The 26,173-nt window shown below is 40.5% G+C and overlaps 1 protein-coding gene across 1 annotated transcript; it reads left to right on the forward strand.

Moving 5' to 3' along the window:
• Positions 1-753: 753 nt before the first annotated feature.
• On the forward strand, positions 754-25,373 carry pgm5 (phosphoglucomutase 5). Its single transcript, XM_023394261.2, has 11 exons — positions 754-1,403; positions 3,243-3,405; positions 3,540-3,686; positions 3,810-3,935; positions 4,032-4,222; positions 6,071-6,225; positions 13,841-13,956; positions 16,670-16,805; positions 17,466-17,649; positions 21,867-22,004; positions 24,431-25,373. The coding sequence occupies exons 1-11, from the start codon at positions 1,146-1,148 to the stop codon at positions 24,518-24,520; spliced, it is 1,704 nt and encodes a 567-aa protein (XP_023250029.1). The 5' UTR covers positions 754-1,145; the 3' UTR covers positions 24,521-25,373.
• The last annotated feature ends 800 nt before the right edge of the window (positions 25,374-26,173 follow it).

Here is a 26,173-nt window from a genome sequence, read left to right on the forward strand (position 1 = left end):
CTCATGTTCCAAACAACTAATGAATAGACATCATGTCATCTCCTCATTTAAACGTGCAGAATCCGATTTCATAAAACAATGTCGAAGACCTAAAAAATTAAAAAAAAAAATCTTTACATTTACCCAATTAAAGTCATGATGTGTAACAGAAGAATAGTTTAAAATTACATACCGAAAAGTGAAAAGACACAAAAAAAAAAAAAAAAAATTGGAAGATATTTTAACTGCTGTTATGTTATTATTTAGGATCTATTTGTTGTGGAATGAAACATCACTCACGCTCTTTTAGATTTATAAGAAAAGATCAGTTCCTCCTTCCTGCCTCAAGGTCGCAGTATTTACCAAATTCTGGAGCGGACATGATGCAGCCCGATGCTGACTTGCCGTGATGGGAGACCTTTTACTATGAGATTGCAGGCCAGTGAATGCAATGTCACAGATACGATTCCTTTTAGCATGTAAAATCGAGTCTATACGGTTATCAAAATCAGGCTGTATGCAGATAATCTGCAGGAGATGTAGACGATCCTGCTTCAAATAAAAAAAAAGACAACAACTTTGCTGTTAAGATGTTTTTGCACAGCTCGCTCTCATTCCCCACTTTTAAACTCCTGCAGGCCCTCAGTGACTACAGTCACGGACGGTTATGCCTTGGACAGGACAGACACAGGCAGTGTCCGGTTGCAGACCGGGCCTGAAACAATCCCCCTCTACCCTCAGTCAGAGGTCTATTTTTGGCCCGAGGCTCAGCTGATTGTGGGCCTTGAGGATTCTGGCCCTCCCTGATTTTTTCTGTTGCAGTCAGTTGTTCAGTCTTATTAGGAAAAGAGGGAGTTGTCTAACAGCAGAGGAGAGTTTAGCTGAATGTTAACTGAGGGATGCAGCTCTCTTGGCTTTAACATTAGTTGCCGAGGTGAGGACATTTCTGACTGAGTGTGTTTGCTTCCATCCCTGTGTTGGGCTGCTGTCACTGCTCTTCTCCTCCAGAACAACTGTAACTTCACTTTACAGGCTGACAAGCTCCATCTCTGAGCCGTTCATTCACTTTACTTTTACTCTGTGGTCGGACACCACCGGCAGCAAACTCCAGACCTAACTCCCAAGTTGTCAGATCGGCGTCCTCCCGTTGGGTCCAGACGAGGAGGATGGAGACGAGCCCCATCCCGGTGGTGACGGTCCAAACCGCCCCCTTCGACGACCAGCGGCCCGGTACCAACGGGCTGCGGAGGAAGACAGCGGTGTTCGAGGGCAAGAAGAACTACCTGCAGAACTACATCCAGAGCGTGTTGTCCTCCATCGACCTGCGGGACCGGAATGGGTGCACCATGGTGGTGGGCAGCGACGGCCGCTACTTCAGCCGAGCTGCCATCGAGGTGATAGTGCAGATGGCAGCTGCCAATGGGGTAAGAAGGAAGGGGTGATCTGGACATACAGACACTGTCGTGCATTTGTTTCACTATATTAACCTATTGGAAACACTTAAAACATGTAGAGGATTCACCCTCTTGCTTTTTCTTATTTTCTACAACTTGAATTCTACATTTTGATATTTTAATATTTAGTTTATTATACTGTCTTTTGACTGCTGGAAAGTGTGACAGTTAACCATGTATGAAAACAATTTGTGATGGAAAACACTGACTGACTTGGAAAGTAGCAATTGTCAAACTCCAGGAAGGTGCCTCACTGCTTCACACATGCAAGCGACAGTCATCACATTTTGGATTCAGGATGTTCATGTACTTATCCTGTAGCTTAATGGTTCCCAACCTGCGGGTTGGGAGCCCTACAAGGGGTCGTAAGACGACTGCCAGTGAAGGGAATAAGAAAACACAAAATTATTGTGAGTAAAATTGAATGGAGTATTTTCTCATCTTAACCTTTTCTTGTGGTATGAGGTAAAGCTTAACCTAAAAAAAAATGGTATGGTATGTTTGGCTTTTCCTGGCAAAATATTAAATCATAATTTTACTTAACATATTTACATGTTACTTTACATATTTGGTGCATATTTGTTCATAATTACAGAACTGGCTGCTCTACCACCTCAGCTCATGCAGCCTGTCCTCATGCAAAGAGAAACTTGAAAGGTTCAGACTGAAAGTAATGTTTTGTTAATTAGGACGTGCAAACTTGTCACCCATCCAAGAAAGTAACTGAACTCAAAGTGTCAGCAGCGGTAGCAGATAAATGAAAATAGGAAGACAGAGTGAGAGACACAGAGTGGAGGGAAATCCCCGCAGCTCATTTAAAACGCTTGCTCTGAGATCTTTGTGATTGGTTTGGACGTTTTCCAAAGGAAAATCTGAAGGGAATATAATTTGTTTTTGACATCAGTCCGTTTTTTCTGCTGGCCCAGCCAAGTGTCTCTTGATGTCGGTCTTATCAGCACTTCCATCCATCCTGCTCTATTTTCCTGCCTACGTATGCCCCCCCCCCTCGCTGTTCCATCTGTCCTGGGCCACTTGCTTTGGGGATCCTCTGTTATATAGCATTGACCAAAATACAGGATAGTGGTAAATAGTGCAGATATTCTTCTCACACTGGCTTCTGAATAAAATCTAAACAGAGTGAGGAAGAACAGAGCTATTTATACTGTATATGTTCTTAGGTTATTACACACAACACTGTGCAGGCTAAATGTATTTTGATGAGTACATAACTGGTTTTCCTTCACGTTCTCTCTCAATCCTTGCTGGATGTTACAAGGATATACACTGACGTCAGAAGGATACATTCCTCTCTAGTGAGGACACTTTTATTTAGTATGGCTGATACGCAGGGGTATTATGGGATGCTGGTGGTATTACCACTTTAAAAGTAGCATACAAATTGTAAATGGAGAGTGCAGCTCTGTTATATAGGCACCCTCCTGGGGCAGATGATTTGCTTTTTACAGCGGACTATCAGTTGGTCACCTGTAGAATGACGAGATGCTTCGGCCCAGTGTTGATTTCAGTCTGGGTCACACCTGGTTCTTGAACTTTTTCAGGTGAAGATTGAAGAAAAAAGTGTGTTTGTTATTTTTTTTATTTGTCACAGTACCACACAGTACCTGACATTTTCTGCCTCATTTATGAGAAACATGGATCACTTTTTCACACATTTTCTTGCCTGATTTTATATTAACATATCAGACTTATGAGACAGTTCTAGCATATCAGAAAGCATTATTACAATAGGTGATATCCTGGAATGATGTGAAACAGGCATTGCTCCTCACTAATATATTTGCTGTGCAGATTGGTCGTCTGGTGATCGGCCACAGCGGCCTCCTGTCCACCCCTGCTGTTTCCTGCATCATCAGGAAGATCAAGGCCATCGGTGGGATCATCCTCACAGCTAGTCACAACCCTGGAGGCCCTGGTGGAGACTTTGGAATCAAGTTCAACGTGGCAAACGGAGGTGAGAAGGGATGTACTTTTTTTGGTCTGCTTTTTCAGGATGCTGGGAAGTTTTATGACTATCTGGAGAGAAAATTGAATGCCAGTGTTGGTTAAGTTTACAAATATTGATGTATGTCCTTATTTTGCCGGCAGGCCCGTCTCCGGACACAACGATGGAGAGGATCTACCAGGTGAGCCGAACACTTGAGGAGTATGCCATCTGCCCCGATCTCCGCATTGACCTTTCCAGGCTGGGAAGACAAGAATTTGACCTGGAGAACAAGTTCAAACCTTTCAGAGGTACAACAGTCAGTCAGTCAGTCAGTTTTGTACATTCATCTGTAAAATTTTAAATCTTCAGGCTTTTCAGTATCACTTTCTGATAAGCATCCACTACTGATCATCTCTTCTCTGTGTTTCCAGTGGAGATCGTGGACTCGGTTGAGGTGTATCTACAGCTGCTGCGAAACATCTTTGACTTTAATGCCATTAAAAGTCTCCTCACAGCACCAGGTCGGCTGAAAATCCACATAGATGCAATGAATGGAGGTGAGACAAATCATCATTCCCTCGTATAAGCCCTGAGCTGCTGTTTGGTTTGGCTATTTGGTTAATGTTCTCTTCTCTTCTCTTCTCGTGTTACAGTGACGGGCCCATATGTACGTAGGATCCTGTGTGATGAGTTGGGGGCCCCTGCTAACTCAGCGGTCAACTGTGTCCCTCTGGAGGACTTTGGTGGCCGCCCTCCTGAGCCCAGCTTGACTTACGCCACCTCTCTGGTAGATGCCATGAAAGGAAGTGACTTTGGGTTTGGAGCTGCATTTGATGCAGATGGGGTAAGACATCTGGTATCTATGTCACGCTAATTTAATGTTTTTACAACATTTAAAAAAGGTTTCTAGATAATCAAATTAACTATGTGATATGCTTGGACTTCACTTCACCTCCTGACATTACCACAGATCTGACACACTACTGTGTTAGACGTATAGAACGACAAAAATGTAGGAGCACAGCAAAACTGTGGTGGTATGAATATGATTGCATACATTGCCATATTGCCCATTGCTTTTATTGGTGTTGTCATCACTCAAAACATAACACTTTCCATAAACTCTTTTGTCTCATAAAAAAATTGACATATGCTGTGTTGTCGATTTTTTGAAGGTTTAATGTTCGAAAGAATTTCTTTCAAAGTCCTTTTACTCATCACACTATCTGACATTTTCAAGTCTGAAGGCTTTGGAACTACATTTACGGCGCCTTCACTTGTTTTGTGCCATAAAATAATGAAGCTAATGGTGGAAAATTAAACCTGTTAAGAGAAGCACCTGCTATGTGGAGGCCGAAAGAAGTTGCCAATATTTGTTGGTTTCATTTCTTTACAAACATTAATATGGCAGTGATTTATTTGTGTATTTACGATATTTAAATACCATGTTATATCCTGGGTTATGATACATCACTCAGGAATACATGCATAAATCCATTCAAACCCTTTGGGGTTTTTTTCTCTAATAAAGACTAAATCTAAGTAATTTAGACTCCACCCATGGATACCAGAGACAACCTTATTTATTTTTTATTTGTTTTTGTTTTCTCATTGATAAGAGGGAAGACAAGCAATGGGGCTGGAATAAGTATCCATGATGATCAAACAAGCAGCTCACTTTTTCCACAATGTCATCCAACAGTCATTTCTACTGTATACACATTCACACAGACACACACCCTTTCCCTTTTGCTAAGTAAATTAGCTTAGCATCAGGAGAATTATGTCATATCTGCTCTGTTTCTCCCACAAGGATCGGTATCTTCACAGCCATTAGCGCCAGTGGATATAATCTTACTGCGTAAATGTTTCTTTTTTGGGGTTGCTGTTACATAATACTGTAACTGAAAAAAGTAGTTCAGTTATTTGTGGCTCATACTGTCCCGTGTTTTATGACTGTTGGCTAAAGAGGTATGCAGGCATAGTGTCTTGAATTGATGTATATTATATTTATGTACAACTTTTATGCATTAGAACATAGCCCTTAAATGATAAGGCTGATGTTGTTTTATATTTTTCTTACTGTCAACAAATCCCATGGAAAGACCAACAATGTGTTAGGTCTCTTAATACTTTCCTATTTCCCTATCCTGTCAGTGCAATTCAGCCCAGAGCCCATTATTTCCCACAGAGGATTCTAATCTTTAAAAACACATTGCAATTATAGTGTTATTATTTCTTTAAAAAATGCTATGTAATTTCCTAACCAAGCTGGCCACCGTAGTGGTTCAGCAACAGTAAATAGTGCATCTGTGGGGGACTATTTTCAGATGTGGATTCATACACATAGCTAGTGAGTATTTATGGCAGCATGTGGGATTCACTTAAACTACAGTGGCCATATTCATTATAATGAAGGCGCATGTCACGTAGTGCAATGGTTTTGCTCAGTGATATGTTTTTAATAGTTTTTAGACAATAATGGAAGTTTATTGCACAGAGGAAGAAGCTATATTAGACTTTGGTTACATAGACAATATGTGCTGGGGGATCAATTCAAGTTTTGGTCTTTCCACAGGGTTTGTTGATAAAAAGCAAAATATGAAAGCTTAACCAGTCAAATGTTTTCTTAATGCAGTGCTCTCTTCATATTATTGCGCTTAAAACGGTTTGTGTGATGTGTTGTTGGCAGGACCGGTACATGATCCTCGGAGAAAAAGGCTTCTTTGTAAACCCAGCTGATTCAGTGGCCATCATGGCTGCCAACCTCTCCACCATCCCCTACTTTAGACAGCATGGTGTCAGAGGCTTTGCCAGGAGTATGGCCACAAGCACCGCCCTTGACAGGTACAATTCTCACACACACACACACACACACGCACATACACGTATACACACACACACACAGACACACACACACACACACACTCACACAGGGGTCTTGTCACACCGCCCTCACAACCTCTTTCCACAAACTCCTGCGGCAGCCCACTCCCTGGAGAGGGGCGGCACTCTCAGATGAAGACTCACCCACTATGAATAAGACTATAAGATCACATACACACCATTGCACACACACACAATTACTCACCACTTATAAATATTGTCTGTTATGTAAGACTAGAGCCAAGCAGAGGGCGCTGAATGAGAGGATGTGATCACAGCTAAAGTCATCTCCATTAACATTGTTCCAGTAGGATTGATCCCAGCACTGCACCCCGCTGAGGCTTCAGCAGAATGCTACTCAAGGAAAACATGCTATTAAATGCAATTAGGGAACCAGAAGAGATCAACTATAGTTAGTTCAGACTATGTATATTTCAACAAAGTATTATACTCAGTAAGTTAAGTTAGATTTAGTTTTTTCCAATTTTATATTTTCTCACTGATTTTAAATTGATTTTCTTTATTTGTTAACTATAGACCTAATTGAAGTGTAAGTTTCTTGTGTAACTCTTATCAGTATTTATTGACTTTTATTATAGCCTCACCTTGACACTTTCATACTAGTTGTCTGCATATCTGTTAGAGTGTGTGGTTGTGTGTGTCTTCGGATAACGTGTTTGTTGGTGCAATCATATGTGCCATAGTGTATGTAAACTATGTATCTCGTAAGAATTGCATTTATATGCAAATATTTTGCGTTATTAAAGTACATTCTGGGGGAAAGTATTGATATTTTTATTCACCACACCAGGCAGAATGTTTGTATTGTAATGAATTGTATTGAAATTTGAACTTGATTAGATTTACATCATCGTAACATTTCAAATTCTACTCTTTGGATTTAAATTCAGAAAACTGGGATCATGGTTAAATAACAAAAATTGCACCAGTTCCTGTATTGAACACTTCTAAGAAATGTACTGTTCAATGAATCACTAATCCATATCTGAGTATGAACAGGATTCATAAACTGACATATCCAGTGAGTGCCTATAGGACTGACTTCCTTTGTGTGCACATGCTGGTGTGTGTGTGTGTGTGTGTGTGTGTGTGTGTGTGTGTGTGTGTGTGTGTGTGTGTGTGTGTGTGTGTGTGTGTCTGTGCGTGCGTGCGTGCGTGCGTGCATGCATGCGTGTGTGTGTATTAGTATGTGTTAACACTGGCAGACAATAAGGAAGTGACCTCACTGTCAATCCTGATCTCTCTGGGCTTCACAGTTACAAGGGAAAGTGATGCTTTGATATGTGAAGTGGGATATTACATCACAGAATTATTATCTTTGTTAGTCTGGAGACGCCCCTACACACTCAGGCGCGTACACACACACACACACATACAGATACATCCAAACACATGTATCACTTGGACAGGGTTGTGTGTTGTTGTGCTGCTACGTGCCTAAAGCTGTGTCTTATGATGTTGAGCCGTAATGATCACACTGAAAGAGCTACTTCAGAGTTTCTCTCACTGGTTCCCATGTCAGCCTGGCTTCATTACACACACACACACACACACACACACACACACACACAACACATTGATTGAGACCTGAGACACAAATGTCACATGTCCCACTTCTTCAAAATGTATCTTGTTCATCTCCCCTTGTCTATTATCACAACACTGCGTAAAGTTCATATCTGCATGTCTGCATTTTAAAATTTGAGGAAGTGTTGAAGTACTTAGTAATGTGGTGTTGGACCCTGGAGTCGGCCCAATTGTAGGCCTTTTTAGGCGAGCGAGTGTGTGTCTGTATGCTGAGTGTTTAGACTGAGAAGCCCTCCCTGCTGTGTGTTTATGCATAGTCAAGCAAACTGTGTTATAAAAGCCTTGATAAATGTGACAGTGTATATACCATATCTAGCTGTGTGTGTGTCCGAAGGGAATAAGAGAAAGAGAAGATGTTTTAAGATGAGCAGGGGATGTTTTGTTGTGTAAGGAACTGATTTGGATTCAGATGGACAGGAGGCCGGAGTTACAGGTGTGAAATCTTCCATTCTTGGGTGGACTGAGGTCTACTGACCGAGATGTCTGCGTCTGTGTCTGTGTGTGCATGGGTGCTTGTGTCTCTCTGTGCACATACTGTAAGTGAGGGCTGATGCAAGGAGGGCGGGAGGGGTCAGAGGAAGAAAAAGTGGGAGGGAAATTTTTGCTAAAGGAAACATCTGCCTCTCCTTTAACCATTCCAGGGATGGGAGGATGTAGGGAGAAGAGAGGGCTGAGCCACTGATGTGTTACCAGGATGAAGTCAGAATTCTTATTACATTATATTTACGTTTACTCACTTGGCAGATGCTTTTATCCGCAATGACTTTAATATTTTTTTATTGTTTTATGGCTGTTGTGCTGGTTACTAGGTTGTCTAGTGTCTCTTATCACTCCTAGTGCTTAAGGCCTAGTATGACAAGATGTGCTACTACCACATGGCGCGCTTTTTTATGGATTAATTTTCATCCTACATGCCCACTGGTATTTGTATGATATTTCTCATAATGTTTTGGTGGAGTGAGCAATAGGAAAAGAAACCAAGAAACAATAAACCCAATAGCTTGAAACAGATGTAAGAGGTTGCAGCTCAAGAAAGAGGGTCAGCTTGGATAAATTTGGCATCAAGGACTTATTGTGCTATCACATAGCAGCAGCTCCCAACCCTTTATGTCAAATGTACCCCCACATCCATATCAGAGTAGTTGAAGTGCCCCCCCCCCATCAACAAGCCCAGTCATGTTCCATGTGTGTTCATTTAAATCCATTTAAAAATAGGTGTTTCTTCAGTAGGTTTGGTTGAGTTTGCATTCATACTAAAACCACTTGCAACCATTTATCCATTACTTTGAGCATTTTATTTCAACTTCCTTTTCACATACTCTTAATCACATCACAAGTGAGTGGTAGGATCTGTGCAGTCTGCTTGTCTTAGTTTTAACCACAGACAGAACCTGCCAGTAACTCCCTGAGGTACATGTATCTGTGGTTGGGATTTGCTGTTATAGAATTGGGATGGATCTTAAGCTTTTCCTGTGTTGAATTTAGCGCTGTCCCAACGAGACCATACCACACCAGTTTCGATAGGGCAGGACATGTGTTCCCTTGTAATGCTGCCAAAGTTGAGTTCATTTCAAAAAACGGAGAAATGCTGAAAAGAACCCACTAAGAAAAACTGAAAAGTTGTCATCAGGCTGAGATGTTGTGTTATGCACCAGTATTTTGGTAGGAGGCAAGATGCAGAAGGTAGCCAGGTTAAACATTTACAATACACGCACACTTTTCCACCTGACATAATATTATTAAATCTTAAATATATTTTGACACAGCGTTGGAAAAGCCTAGAAAACTGTTTTGAACTGATGTCAGAAAGGTACTTTGATGATTCCACGAAACAATAGGCAACAGCTATGACCATTTAGAGAAGTCTTCTCAACTTTATTTTCAGTTTGATCACCATGGCAACAGCTTCAGTGTATTGAATTTCTGTCCTGTCCAGTGAGGGTTTGGGTTCAGGTGAAGAAGACCAAGAAAAGCTCCAGCATGCTGTGCTTTTTGTCTCAATGCCAGTGTAAAGTTTTCAAGTCCAGGCTGTGCTCTCTTCAGAGGGGGAGGTGAGGAGTGAGGGCACTACATGCTATGTTTGGTAAAATATCAAGCCAAGGCCAAAAGCTGGCAATATTTCACTCTGGAAACCTCATTGCTCACTGTACTCCTCAGTGTTTACTGATGCACAAGTTAGAGAGATAAACACAAGAAGACAGAGAGACAGAGAAAACGAGGGAGACACTCGATAAGTCTATGCAGGCGTGTGTTTATTGACTGTGAAATAATATTGTAAGTGTGTGTGTGCGCATCAGTTTGTGTGTAAGTTTTTCACCCAGAGCCTGGAGTTCAGAGGATGAGCATGATGTAAGGGAGACATAGCTGTGCCCAATTAAGAAATCTCTGTCTGCTCTTCACCTTATGGGGGCAAAAATCATCCAAATCATTCAAACGACTGACCTTCTTTGACCCTGTTCAGTTTCATTTCATCTTACAGGCAGTGTTGCAGAAAACGATTTTTTTTTTTTACACAGTAGTCTCAGTCCCTGATGCAGTTTTGTTCAGTCCTAAAAAAAAAAAAGCATTGATTACCTTAGATAGTGCAGGATAGACAAGACCTGCTCAATGCATTAGGCATCTTAGAAGATTTATATGTAAAAGTAAAAGCAAACAAATCTCAGAAATATAGTTTGATTAAGTCGTCATTCTCAAAGTATTCAGGTTAGTCTGAATTGTCAAAAAAAGAACTACGTATAGAGCTTTGCACTAGTGGAACTGTTTCGAAATCCCTATTAAAATCGCTCTGTTAATTAAATTCAAAATTAAGTGATTCATAAAACTTTTAAAGACAGCTGGAATCATTAATTGGCACATTTAATAACATTGATATTCATTTGTATAAATTTGTATATGTACATTTTTATGAATCATTTTATGAATGGTTTTCTCAGTGTATCAATTCAGATTGAAAAGAATATATATATTATCTGATGGCACACCTCAGCTTCCACAGTTACATACTGTCAGCCCTCATTTAAAAACTTTCACAGTTTCAGAACAAAAACGTTGTGTTTTATATGAGAAAGACACTTGACAACACATTCACACTTTGCCCAAATTCTGGCCCTTACTAGTGTGAGAAAGTGGACATTGATAGACTATAGAGCCTCACAGCTGAGAGGTCACACCTACACACGGGGGGATTACAGCCCTAAATAGAAACCTTCCAAGTTCATTCCTTGTGTCTCTGGTCATATTCATCGGCCAACTTTTTTTTCTGTTTTGGCAAAGCCTGTGGAGAGGGAGGCAGCATCCACTGGGTCTGCCTGGCTGAGACAGTGTACTGTATCTGTTTGAATATGCTTGTGTTTGATTATGCGTGTATATACCAAAACCTTATGTGTTTGGTTGAAGCAAAAAATGAATTCTGATATTACGTGACTGACATCTCAACATGCTAATCTGTGATGTCTTCTCTTGCTTACCAACGTGTAGATATCTCCTATTTTTTTAATTAAGCGCAGTCTTCAGAATCAAGTACATCCATTGCTTGTACTAGTGGATCTAAAACATTAATTTCTTACTGTTTGTTTGAAGCATGTCGTATCATAAGTGGAAGTGTAGAAAAAGACCAGGCTGAACTTGCTTGTTGTTTGTGCTCTGGTCATCACTGTTGTTGAGTTAAAGCTCAGCTGGTGGAATCATCAAACTTGAGAAAACACGATTCTCAGTCCTCTCCCAGCCACTTTGTCCAGGCGTTTTTACAGCATTGTTTGAAAACTGAGCACTGATAGGCTCCGCTTCAATGCTTGTGTTGGCCGCGGACGTGCCATTTAAAACGTCAAAAGCTCGTCAGAAGGCCAGTTTTTCTTTTTTCTTTTAGGAATGCCCGGGTTTCCGTTCCAGCTCTTTCTTCCCCAGAGGGGAATAAAGCTGGTTTACTCTTATTTGGTAATTTATCCCATCCTCATGTAAACAACTGTACTGAACACTTTGTGGGGTTTATTTATGTGCATAATGATCGTGTGGACATGTGTACCACCACTTAAAAACCTTCAATCCCACTCACATCCACACATATTGCATGTGAGCTTGACATTTCTACGTTTGTTTCTTTGGGAGCAACAACTGTTTTGTATTGGGTATTTTGTCCATTATTTCTTAGTGGAGTCCTAAGACTGTGGTGGTCACTGAGGAGGCGTGGATGATGTGGTTGACGAGTGATTTGTGGGGAATAACAAGGACACTGGGCAACTAAACATCTCTGCATGCAGGCTTGGGATAGTAACTTTTATAATACAATATAAAAACCCAGGCCCTCTCTCCTGGAGGCTCAATGGATTTTCTCATAGAGGGTTTGTTTCATCATTTTAAAACATATTGCTTTGTTATTTTGTTTATAATCAAAGATAAATATGTATATGGTAATGTACTGTACAGTAAAACATTAAAACCTAATGATTCTAATGATATAATTATAATTATTTTGTAAGAATCTTCAAAAATTTCACAATTCACAATAGTCTCAATGCTGTTTTGATGCCCTCTCCACACTTTCAGAAAAAAAGTCTGGTGAAGAAATACATAATTATTCATATTCCTGTTACACTTTAAAAAAAGTTGGCTTCAAACCTGAAATAAATGATTAATCTGACATCACCTTTTATATGGTGTTGATATGGTGGAGTTGTTAACATTTCCATTAGACATACGGAAAATAACAGCATTTATTTTGGCAAACAGATAAATCTATGGCATCCTGTTTATGTTCACCAGCTAGCTGCTAAGTTTGTCTAACCTGTGGACAGGTAGTGTACGAGAGCATTGAGAGTGAACAGTAAAGCAACAGTAAAGTTGCAGAGATGCTCCATAGAGCTGACGGGGACTGCAGAGTCTGTGAGCAACTCCTTTCACATACAAGTGGTCATTTGATCCATTGTTATTATAAAAATATTTATCTATAGCACCTTTTAAAAACACTGGCTCTAAAAAAGCGTTATGTCAGCTTTAATAAACTCACCATGTTGTGGAATGTAAACTCTTCCACATATAATTAAAACCTTCAGTTTCCAGAAACAAAACTGAGGACATGACCTCAGTGTCCTTAACGATAGCTGCGACCTTACATATGAGGCTTTGACACTGTGCCAATGGCTGATTCAAATGTTAATACTGAATGTAAATTGTCATGGTTATAATAGCATGTTTAGTTTAGAGAGCGGACACAAAACCCCATGAACGTGTTTCAGATATTTGGTTGATGCAAGTGGAACAGAGGCTATAGCACAAAGAAGGGAGGGACTTTGGCTCAATGACAAAGTACTTTGTGCCAAGATCTAATTATTTTAATTGCTGCAGATTTGGTTTGTTATTTAATAATATTTTAATTCTAAATGTTATTTCCATTTTTGTCCATATGTTTCAACCCTTTCCTATAAATATACCCGTTTATATTCATGTTGCTGTAACTCCATTGTATCCAGCCTTTTTCAAAATTTGCACAGTTTTATTAGATCTTTTTCTTTGCTCTTTTCCCCTCGAGTCCATTTCTTTGCACTCCCTCTCCTCCCACATATAGTGCTGTCTGCACCTTTATCCCTCCAACATACACATGCATTCACATACGTACACACACATGCACATTCCCTCTCCTCCTCTCCCTATGTAAGTACATGGCTCAGGTTCAAAGCAAACATCAGCTAAAAGGTTAACTCACTTTGTTCTCGCTGCGTTCAACTTATTAAATTATTGGATGAGCTGTTGGCAGATCACGCTTGTCACACAGCATTTGGTTTGCTTTATTTCAAAGGTCAGAGGATTGTTTGTAAGCTTATCTTTCTATCAGAACTAGGGAAACTGGCTGGCATGAGATATTAGACAGAGATAAAATACAGTGTGTTTTTGTGAGCGTGAAGTAGAAGAAGATTGTCTCCAGCTTTGTTTTTGTTTTGTTTTTTTATCTCTCTTTCTTTCTGCCTGTTTGTAGGGTAGCCAAAGCCATGAAACTGGCGCTGTATGAGACTCCGGCAGGCTGGAGGTACTTTGGGAACCTGATGGATTCTGGGCGTTGTTCCCTCTGCGGGGAGGAGAGCTTTGGGACAGGTATGAGCTAGCACACTCACTCGCAATCCTAACAACACAGCCCTCCATCCATGAGGACAGATTTGTGAATGCTGAATGTCATCAATACAGAAATGTATCCAGTAAATACAGAGACAGCGCAGCAGTAGCCTGTTTGAATGTGGGTAGAAGGTCACTGATTCGCACCCCTATACCAGCTTGGAAAATGTGAGCGGGTGTGTGACTGAGAAATCCCCTCCCCTCAGCGGCAACTGTTGTTGAGGTGCCTGCGAACAAGGCCATCACTAGAGGACTGCACCAGCCAGCTGCTGCTAGCTCAATATGCAGCAGGGACTTGCTGAAACATTCAAACAGCACGTGTGTCCACTCAGCTTTTCATTATAATTAGAGTGAAATTGCATGTTGTTACAACTTGGCTCTTATTTTCATAGTGTTGGCCATCGTTAATGTTGGTTAACATTGGTTATGATAACATTTTACTCACCAAACAGATTTCAGAGATCTGGGAACACAGCACCGCACTACAATGAAGTCCAATGGGGAAAGAAACGGTCAGACAGGTTGTAGCTGAGCGCTCAGATGGCTGCACTGGTAGTTTTGATTAAGGTACTGTGGGACAATGGAATTCAATCCAGAAAGCTTGGTTTGAAGAGTAGATCCATATGTTAGAAAAATACTGCACAACAGTGTAAATAAAGACGGGATTTTAAAACTCTGGAAAGTTACTTGTTTGTGTAATAATTCTGATAATTTGCTTTGAAAACTTTTTAGCAATGTAGCCACAGTGTTGTGTGAGTACAGTGTTATTATTACAGATAAGAATGATGGCCAAAACTACAAAAATGATATACATGTGTTTATGAAATCATCATTTCCCTTCAAAGTTGAAAAAAAATTATCACAATTTACCTATTCCCTTCTCTTCCTCACACTCACCAGCCAGTTTTAGAGTTGTAAGCAGTGCATCCCGACTGCCTGTAGCTGCAGGCAGTGTTGTAATAGATGTGAGGGCTGTGACCCTGACTGCATGTGTAAATAATCCCCATTCTTCTGCTATAAAAGGAGACGGGGGCTCCCTGAATCACTGCAACATGCGGACAGGCCTCCAGCGGCAGAGGTTTATATGAATTTGAAAACGCAAAGTTTGAGAAGTTGAGAATAAAAATGTTTGCGGGTGTGAACAGGACAGACGACAAGAGAAGATTGTAGGAAAGAGAGGAGAGGGAGTTGGGAGAGTCCAAATATGAGGAGTATTGACAAGGAGGAGAGAAATGGAAGAAGCAGAGAGTGCAGAGGACTATGGGAGCTTATTCGTTGTCTAGCCATGTAAGGCCAAAAGCTCAGACAGAGCCCTGAGTAGTAAATCATCAGAGCTGCACACCACTCCTGGCTTTCACTAACTCTCACACACTTATTCAAACGTACACAGCATGAATCACTACCTCCTCCAACAAGGTTGTTTTCACCTGTGTCTGTATGTGTGTTTGTTGCTTTGTTTGTTTGATTGTCAGCAGGAATAGGAAAAAAGTAACGAACCGATTTGCACCAAACTTGGTGGAGAGTGTGAGACGCAGGGAGACTGACAGTGACACAGGGATTAGATAATAACAACAGTCAGTTTCCTAGCAGCTGTATAATGCAACAGCTGGACACAGACCTAGGAAGTCCACTTCTTGTGGACAGTGTTTGGTGGTTAAAACAATAGTATAGAGTTATATATGCTATAAAAGAGACATAATATCTTCCTGTTTTTTTAAATATATGTAGATGTATTTTAAAATAAAGTGATACCAAACAGCTCAGTCCATTTTCCACTTCAATCTCTTAAAAGGGAAACATTACTAACATATTCATCTAATTGAAATGTCAGAGTGTCCCCTTAACAGATACCTTTACTGTGCAGCTGTCTTTGAGAACAGACTGATAGCTCCCCAATGAAGGAGACTGATAAAGGGGGGGATTTACTCCTATGTTTGTGTGTATATATGTGTGTGTTGAGTGGGGAGAGGGAGAGATTATTTGTATGAGGTACATCTCCAAGCCCAAGCAGTTGAACCTTCTGTTACATTAGAGATGAATACTATGCCAAAATGATCTTCATTTTTACATTTGCTTCTTGTAATATGTTAAGAATCCAACCCTGTTATGAGGTAATTGTAAAGAAAAGACGTTTTTTCCACGAGGGTTCTGATGAAACTCTGCAGCTCCAGTTTTCGGTTCTTTCTCCTGACATTTTTAGGAAACACACATATTTGTTATCTTACTTTGATCAATAGCTACCGCTCTCGTATCTATCTGTTAAGTATGAAGCCTGAACCAGGACACAGTTACCCTTAGCTTAGCTTAGCATAAAGACTGGAAATAGGGGGAAACAGCTAGCCTGACTCCATCCAAAGATAAATAAAAGATATCCACCTACTAGGACCTCTAAAGCTCACTAACCATCTCATTTTGTCTTGATTGTTCTATGGGATATTTTTCTATTGGTTAGAAGCTGTGACTTAAATAGAGCCAGGCCAGTTGCCCCACCTTGTTTCCATTTGTGCTAAGCTAATCTAAAGGGCTGCCAACCATTTTCTCATACATCCTAAAAACTGAAGTCTTAACAACTCTCTGCACACAGCACAGTTACGTCATGGTTATATGTTATCTCTCATCACCTCAGTTCAGTTCCACACTGTATGAGAGGCTTATCAAGAGCTGCGATATATTTGTGCGTTTCTTTCTCCTCTAGGTTCAGACCACATTCGTGAGAAAGATGGTTTGTGGTCAGTGCTGGTGTGGTTGTCCATCATGGCGGCCAGGAAACAGGGTGTGGAGCAGATCGTGAGAGAGCACTGGGCCAAGTTTGGACGCAACTATTTCTGCAGGTAATCGGCTAAGTAATCTCTTTATTGGTCTATCCTTGTTTTAATGATGGAGCCGTTTTCCTTGTTTGAATCTTGAAATCTTGAATTTATGTGAATCTGAAAAAGCCTGTGATTGACTCGATGATTCCCTTTCCTCAAAAGTCTCAATCCCCTCTATCCCTACCGAAGCCAAATATGTCTCCCAGGCCTTCACCTTCATCCATCTCTCCTCCAGCCTCTCCTCACTGGTTGCCACTCGTTCTTATTTTAACCTCTCCCCTGTGAGCGTCAGAGATAGTTACTGCAGTCAGTGTTCCCACTGACAGTTGCTGCAGCTTTTCATGTTCCCACAGAGAGCTTCTCTAAACTGATGAACATTTCCCACAACACGTAGCTGGAGAGGACATACAGGTCAGGCCGAGCAAGAGATGACCAAAAAGTCTGCAAAACACAAACATCTGTCATCATATATGGATTATAGTTAAGATATTTGTAAACCAACTTGAAAACGTATCAGAGAAAAAATAAGACAATTTTCTTTAACGCTAACAAAGTTTTTCCTTTATTACAAAGTTTTTCCTCTCATTGCTTTCTTATGTTAGATATGGTTTCATTGCTTGTGTGTGTGTGTGTGTGTGTGTGTGTGTGTGTGTGTGTGTGTGTGTGCCTTGTGATTGCCAGGTTTGACTACGAAGGCCTGGATCCTCGTGCAGCTTTTTACTTGATGAGGGATCTGGAGGGAGTAATCTCAGACAAAGCATTCACCAGCCAGAAGTTTGCTGTGGGAGACCACATATACAGCGTGGAGAGAGCCGACAACTATGAGTACATCGACCCCGTGGATGGAGCAGTGGCTCGAAACCAGGTCAGTCTGGGAAGAATGCAGGATTTTACATGACAGAGTCGGACACGTAGAAATGAGTAGGGAGGACAGGAAGTGATACTGGATTTAAGGGTTGCACCAATCCAATACGCCCGGGTTAGTATCGAGAAGAATACTCATTTTATGAAGCAGTTCAAGTATCCGCATTAAACATATAGTTTCTTTGTAAAAGTAAAAAAAAAGCACTGGTATCAGATCTGGTATTTGGTTTTGGCAGATACTCTGAATTTAGATATTGAAACTGGCACTGTAAGAGAAAAAGCTGAATTGGTGCATCCTGGTGCAACAGTCATTTTGAACACTTGAGAAGGAAATCTAACCCAAAAAGTGTAACTTTGATTTATGGAATTCAGATTGACCTATGATTGCTTGAAATTAGTATATTATGGTGTACGTGCTTCCCCTGAGAGAGGTTATTCACCCTGTGTATGTGTGTTGCAAATTCAAAATGGCTTCTGAGGGCAGCTTACATGGGAAGTTACTAATGATGACTACGTTTAGAATACTAAATAACACTTACATTAACATTCAGGTGACAATAACCACCAGAAACTTGATTGCTGATCAGCATTAGTTTATCACAGATATATCATATTGGCATATATGTTTCTGTAAGTACGGATCCAAAGCTAAGTGTCTCTGCTTCACATTTTGTTGTAAGAAAGGAAAGAAGCATCGTGTTAAGATTCAAAGTGTGGTGGTGGTTTAAATCTATACACTCGGTTGGCAGTTTATTGTGTACACCTTGCTAAAACTAATGCAGTCTAATACAACAGTCCTGACCTAAAACTGGGAGTGGCTGCCTTATCCAATAGCAGCTGGACCAATCAGAAATGTTGCACAGACCCCGGACCTGTCATTAAATTGAGTTGGACTAGAAAGTGTGGGCCGAGAGCTGGTTCACGCCATGTCAAGTCTGCCTGAAGACACTGCACACTCGCAATCACACAGTTTCTCTGTCTCGCTCTCTTTCATACACATTGGTCAGCTGCTCGTGAGCCAGACCACCCACTGAGCTTCAGTCTTGTCTCATCAGAGAGTTTCCATGTTTGGACATGACAGTCTATCTTCCATTATAAACTGTAAACATATGCATACAAACACACATTACATACAGCACGCTGCCCCACAACATACACTGATAACTGCCTCGGTCACTATAACCTCCCTGTCTCCCTCCCCCTCAATCTCTGTTAAATTTACCCAGCTGACTCCCTCTGTTCTGCCCAGAAATGTGTGGAAACTCATTCCTGGCGTCGACACTTCTTAGCCTGTGCCCCACCTAATACCACAAAGACACACACACACACGCACGCACGCAAGCAAATGCATGCACGCACGCACACACGCACGCAAGCAAACACACACACACACACACACGCACGCGCTTGCATGACCTACATGTGTTCACACTTGTGTTTGCCCGCAACTTTGTACGTCAACTTCACCTTATATGTCTTAATAGCGTAAAGGAGGGACAACATCTCTCGCTGTCCCACTGTGAATACTCCACCGTGTTACCATGGTTACAGCAGCTCCACAGCTAGTTTAGTCAGTCACCCCAAAATGTGATTTAACCTCACTGGTAAATCCTCAGTCGCACCAGTGTGTGTTATTACAGTACACATTCCTCCCAGGACAGAATTATATCAGCTGTCGTCTCACTTGCAGTCTCTCCACTGCGAGTGTGTTTGAAGGGGGGAAAGCTGGCACATAGACACACACACACACACACACACACACACACACTCAAGACAAAGTATGGGGGATTTACACGGTAGTGACATGGCAGCCTTTTGTAGCTGACTACTGAATTCATTCTGCATTGTCTGCATATCTTCCAGATAGACGGCTAGATAAAAAACATTCCCATAGAACCTGTAATACCTTCCTGCATACTCTGTTTTTGGGTTACTTTTGAAAATGTAGTATCTGCCGACACAATGTGTGTTTTCAGATCTATTTTCAGGTCTATTTTTAGAAGTCCTTCTGGAAGTTTCTCCCATCTCTACACATGATCTCTGGAGCTCAGCCAGAGTGACCATCAGGTTCTTGGTCACCTCTGTTATCAAGGCCATTCTCCCCTGATTTCTCAGTTTGGCAAAAAACGAAAGAAAAGAATTGTAGCATAAGGCCACAACATATCAAAATGTGAAATTATTGAAGAGGTTTTGAATAATGTCCGAATGCAATATACTTAAAGCTAGCCCAGGTTTTCTCCCCAGATAGCGATCTTCCTCTAACAAAGTGAGCTTGCTTGGCTTTCTCTCTGTGGCAAAGCCAGAAATCAGTAGGAGCTCTAGTTCAATTTTGTACTTGCTGTTTTCACAGAAAACAATCATCCCAAAGGCATAATAATATTTATATAGGGAAACAGTTTCAGGTCTTGAGTTATTTTTGATTAAAAATGAAGTTACTGAGCATTGAACATTAGACAGACAGACGCACAGACACACTGTGGCTGGTATGTGGTCCACTCAGGGCCTCTGAGCTTTGCAGTGGACATTGTTTCTAACAGCCTCCTGATAACCGCTACTCTATTGTTAGAGATGAGCTGACATACTCACAGATAGAAAGACAGACAGACAGGCGGACGGACATCTCTCATTATCACTGTCTCTCCTCACCCGGACTCTGACGTGTTATCCTCCCTCGCCAAACTCAGATTAGGAGGAAGGCGAGTGGTGGTAGAGTTACTTTTCCTTTTAGTGCAATGGTCTATAAAAATGCAGCTGAGTATGAAGAGGTTAACAGCTATTAATCTGAGATGGGGTTACCGTTGTACTGGGGCGCTGCACCCACTTGACTTTTTACTGCTATAATAGTTCGTAAAATCCCTCTGTACTGTTCTTAAAAGACATGTAGTACATTTTTAGTGATGAACATGAATATTCTGACAGCAGTACTTAGAACCATTACAGCAGAGTCACTCAAGGTAAAAGTATCCAGGGTGTGTTTTATGAAAACCATTATGACTTCTCTTATACATGCTCCTTGTTTTTTCTCAAAATATATTGCTGTCTTTTCCCTTGAGCTTGTCTCTCTCTAATGGGATAAGGAAAGAGGCGCTGTGGAATGTAGGACAGATAAGAGTCATCACACATTCATTACTCAAAGAGTCTTATCTTCCTTACGTCAGCTAGCGAGAGCTGTAGTTGGTTACCCCAACGCAACAGTATCCTGTTTTTCCTGAAAATGTTGAGGTTAAGTTCAAAGTTAACCGTGGAGGTTGTGGAGGCTCTTAATCAGGAACCGTGGAAACACAAACGTGATGAGCTCCTGAAACAAATGGTCAAGAATCACCCTTGAAATTAACACTTGACGACTGGCCTATTTATGACCTTACATAACTTTATAGACAGTACTGCCGTGGATACAAGCATGTTGTGGTGTACACTGTAAAGGAATCCTGTTTGAAGTCCCAGAAATACACACAATGTTAGTGACATCTAGTGGATGTTTGCAGTTACTGCGCACTAAATAACTCTTCACCTCCACCGAGGAGGATATGTTCTCACCCCTGTGTGTTTATTTCAGCAGGATTATGTAAAACGTTTTGAGTCAATTTGCACAGAACTTGCTGGAAGAACCCATTAAATTTTGAGGCAGATACGGATCATTTACTATCAATTAGAATTTTTTTCTCTGAAGTCTGATGCATGTTGTTTGTCATTGGCCTTGGCAGAGGTCTGCGCTTTCTGAGTGCCCTTCTAGTAATTTGTTATTCTGTCAGTATCAGCAATTTGCATATTTGGGACCTAATGAGTAATCAAGATTAGATAAACTTTTAATACTTAATACAACAGTAATTGTCTGATATTTAAAAATGTTTATTATATGATGAATTTCATGCTCATCATCATTTATGTTGTATGCGGCATGTAGAATGAAATTGCAAATTTAGTTTAGTATACAGAGCCAGTAAGATTATTCAGTTCATGCTGTCAGAATATCTTCATGTCAAACCATCAGTCATTTGGTAATATAACAAGCCCACGTACTAAACTTTTGCTGGGTAAGTACACAGGCATTAAATGAGCTGCATTTCTTCAGTGCATATAATTATAAACTGAACACTAAGGAACTGGCTGTTTGTTTAGTCTTGGTGAAAGTAACAATGGAATTTAAGAGTCTCTTTTGGCTCTGTTGTTGTGTGGTCAGCGTTTGTCATTATTTTGTTTTGGTTTGTATGTTTCCAGGGTTTAAGGATCATCTTCACCGATGCATCGCGCCTGGTGTTTCGGATGAGCGGGAGCGGCGGCGGGATGGGTGCCATCATCCGCATTTATGCCGAGAGCTTTGAGAGAGACCCTGAGAGACACAGCAGAGAGACACAGGTACAGAGAGGGTGTGAAGGTGTGTCTGTGTGCTTATCTTGTGTGTGTGTGTGTGTGTGTGTGTGTGTGTGTGTGTGTGTGTGTATGTATGTATATAATGTCTATGAGTGGCTAGAGTCTGTAAAATGAGTCATTTAGTAGTAGATACTTACAGTTTTGTCATCATAAAAACCAATACTATCTTAGCTTTATTGACTGATATTAAACAATAGCAGAAGAATCTCAGATGGCGTATGATATATATCAGTCATCTCTGCTGTTTTCATTTAGTGTTCATAATTTTGGCATGAAATTTCTATTTCCTTCATGTCTTTAAAAACAGATTTGTTGTGTTATTACTTTCCATCATGCCTTCTTTTGTGCTCACCACCTCAGAAGCCAACTGCGTTGAAGTGTTTTGATCTACGTTGTGACACTACTGACGCTGACTGACCTGTAGACTTTGGAGTGATTAGGAACACAACCTTCTAGTTTGGCTATCGATGTTGGAATAGCGAGTACCAAGGGGCTGTAAAGATGCAGTCATGATGGCTGGACAGCCTCATTTAGGTTTGGCCTCCTGACCGAGCTTTGCCTGTATTTTCTGAATCAAAGGACAACAGGGACAAAGGACAACCAGTAATGTCCGACTCTGTCGTGTCATAAAATGAAAACTTTAACATTAAAGTTGTTACATTTCCTTTGGGAACCAGAATGAAAATATCAGGGAACAGCAAAATGAACATCACAGTGGTAAAAAAGCCAGGGATTAGACCTCCATTGTGTAGCCTATGAAAAGGGTTCATTTTTTAAGCATTGACCACAAGACAGCAGCATTCCTCTGGCTAACCTATTGTTCATTAATATAAAAACAAATATTGTTTAACCTGCTATATTTCAATAGCCCAAATGTTAACACTGTCGTTTTATTTTCCTTGTCCCCATTGTGTGAACCTTCACTGAACCCTTGAACAATCTGTCATTAATACTAGATCATAAATAATAAAATCATAATAAATTCCTAATCATTCTGCCCCTTACCCGACGCACATAAATCACCTGAGAGGACGTACAAGCTTAGCCAACATGCTAATTAGGCCAGATTAAACGTACCGCAAATACTTTTATATACACACCACTGAGCTGAGCAGCACAGTGGCGGACTGTGTGTGTGGTTCGGTGTCAGAGTTTAAAGCCTAAACGATGATATGATTAAGTTTCACATTGTACTTGTGTTTGTACGCTTATGCTGTGTAATATGTGTTGGGATGTGAGTTGTATTCCATCACACAACCCTGTGCTATGAAGGGTTAAAAATAACACCATAACACAAAACTCCTGAGTCAAGTCATAAGCAATGTTAGTGACAGGTGCCGTGCACATGCGCAGAACAAATACATTGATATATTTATTGAAATACTGCACATGCTGTGTAGTATAAACTGTAACTTGTTCTCAGTCTTCATTCATTCTATGTTTATTTTTCTGCACCTGCTCTAGTTTAAACACTTGTCATGGCGCAACTCAGCATTCCCTCATACCTAATTTCTTTATTACACCCAAGTGTTCTTGTTGCAGACATTTTATGAATGAATTATCTGTAACGAATAACAAGAAGTGGTTCACAATCGAGGCTGATGCCTCTGTAAAATCCTCCGTACATGCACGTTCACACAGTTTTTATAGCGCAAACACCACATAAGTCAGACCAGGTTACTGGTGCTGGAAACTGTTTAACTATCTGTGTATCTCACATCATATCTACCATACAGTATATGTGCACAAGAAAACAAAGACCAGGTCGATGTCTGTTGATGAAGTGCTCAACAACTGTAATTCAGTGAGAGGCTAGATGTTAAGATCAGTGTTCTCATGGTCAGAGTCTCTTAGTGGCAAGTTGTTGTTTTTTTCTTGCTGTGCTTATAATATAGTGTTGGAATATAAGTTAAAATATAATATTAGTGTCATAATGTAATTTTTTTTTCTGCTATGAAAAAATCAAAATCACATTTATGTTGTCCAACTCATCCAAAGAAGGAAACTCATTGGTCAGAGGTGCAAACAATGCAAACAATACACAGAAGCAGTACAACAATACTCAAACTAAAAAACTGAGACAGAACAATGCCAAAAAAAAGCTATACATTGTCATTTTCGGGCATCATGTGCTTTATCTTCTTCCTCCCTAGCTAGGAACGTCTTCCCAACTAACAGTTTCAAAAAAACTTTGATATTTTGTTATGGACTGAGAGTGAATTGCTGCATGCTAGCAGATGGTCACGGCTGCAGACATTGATTAGCCAGTCAGCGTCTCAACCTCAAAGTTCAAAAAACATTCTGATCATGAAGGAAACACTCCCTGAATTTGTGATGATACACAAACGCGCCAAACATTCCTCCCCGCTTGATTCAAAACAGCTGAAACGTCTCTATGTTTCTCACTGCAGGTGGTGCTGGGTCCTCTCATTGCCATTGCTCTGAAGCTCTCCAACATCCATGAGAGGACAGGCCGCCGTGGCCCCAACGTCATCACATGAGCAAGCGGGAAAACACACACATGCATGCACACACATGCGCATTCATCTACCTGCTCACACAGATAAACCCCCCCCCCCCCCAAAAAATGTTTGTGATGCTTTAAACATGCTTTCTCTGTAACTTCAGGTTCATTTTTCATTTTTCTTTTTAAAGAAATGACTAAACTGAGGGTGCTTAATGCAGGAGTTTATCTCCCTACAAGAAAATTAATGTTGCACAATTATCTCAATTGTTTATTGACCACTATATTGAGAACTTAGCATAGTATCAGTGTTTAAACCAGGGAGGCTATTTAATTATCTCAGCAGTAAACCAATTATCAATGTGCAGAATGACGTTTAATGTTTGTGCCTTGCTTTTATCGAGACATATTGACTGAGGGAGCCTAAAAGGAGTTGTCCATTTTTTAATTCACGCTGTTTTTGTATAACAGTGCAGTGTTCACTTTTCATATTGCTTGTGCCCATCCTCTCATATACAGTATGTCACAGTGTTTTTTTTTTTTCTTTTCAACCATTTCATGCAGACGTAATCATTTTTTCAAAGTGTAAAATAAAAGCAGCATTGCATCACAACTTATATGACATAGTGATGTGAATTGAAATGTTTGATATGAAATGAAGTTAAAGCTCTATGAAGTGGGGAGTAGTCACACTCATGTTTACTACCTAAGGACAGGGTATTCAAAATGTATAATAATGGTGCCATAGCAAGATCAGGAATGAAGAAGAAAAATATATTCTAATATGATTTTACTTGTTTTCTTTATTTTGTCAGTTTAGGCCTTTGGGAATTCAACATAACCATTTTTTGATTTGTTTTTTTTAATCCAAATAAACTCTTTTGTGTGTAGTGGATGCTTTTTCAATTGATTCGGACAGGTCTAATGGACACAAATAAAAATACATCAGAGTGAGAGAGCTTGCCCTCAGGCATTTTTGGGTTTTAATTAAACAGATTCTTCATAATTAAGAGCATCATGTTATCCCGATACTATATATCACATGCTGATTGTGGAGGAAAAGTAGGCTTTTGTTTCCCTAAGTACAGCACCTCCTTTCGAACGGAGTGTTGAACGTGTCGAAGCTGTTGTGTTGTGATAAGAAATGAAGAGGGTTGATCTTTATACGGCCTGAATGAGCCACCGAGAGCAGGAACTCATAAACACACCGATTGCCGTCATTATGAGTTGAGGATATGCCAGTGGATATCCACAAGGATGTGTTCACTCAGTCAGCCAGACATTACCTGTCAACCATTACAGGTTATTGCCCCATCCAACTGTTTTATAATGTCATGGGTTATTTCTGAGGTTGGATGAGGATCAGTGGCAGTTTATCACCTTTGAGTTTGTCACTAAGAAGACAGTTTAGCTGAAATTGTCCATGTTTCAGAGACTAATGTCTAATAAGTAGAGGCATGCGTAGATGAATATGCTCCTGTTAGTAATCCCCTGTTTCATTTGAGCATTAAAATGCAAAGTTGCATACCAGTGCAGGACATTTTGCTCCACCAGTGTTTTTATTGTGTTGAACTTTTCAACTGAGCTGTCAGGTGTGCTTCAGAGAGAACATGTAATCTATTGAAACAGCTTGTTAGGAAATCTCATGGTGTCATGCTCAGCAAAGACTGAAAAGACTTTGTTTTGCCAG

The sequence above is a fragment of the Seriola lalandi genome, unplaced genomic scaffold, assembly GCF_002814215.2.
Source record: "Seriola lalandi dorsalis isolate HSWRI2012SDOR001 ecotype SW California unplaced genomic scaffold, Sedor1 jcf7180002054946, whole genome shotgun sequence".
NCBI lineage: Eukaryota > Metazoa > Chordata > Actinopteri > Carangiformes > Carangidae > Seriola > Seriola lalandi.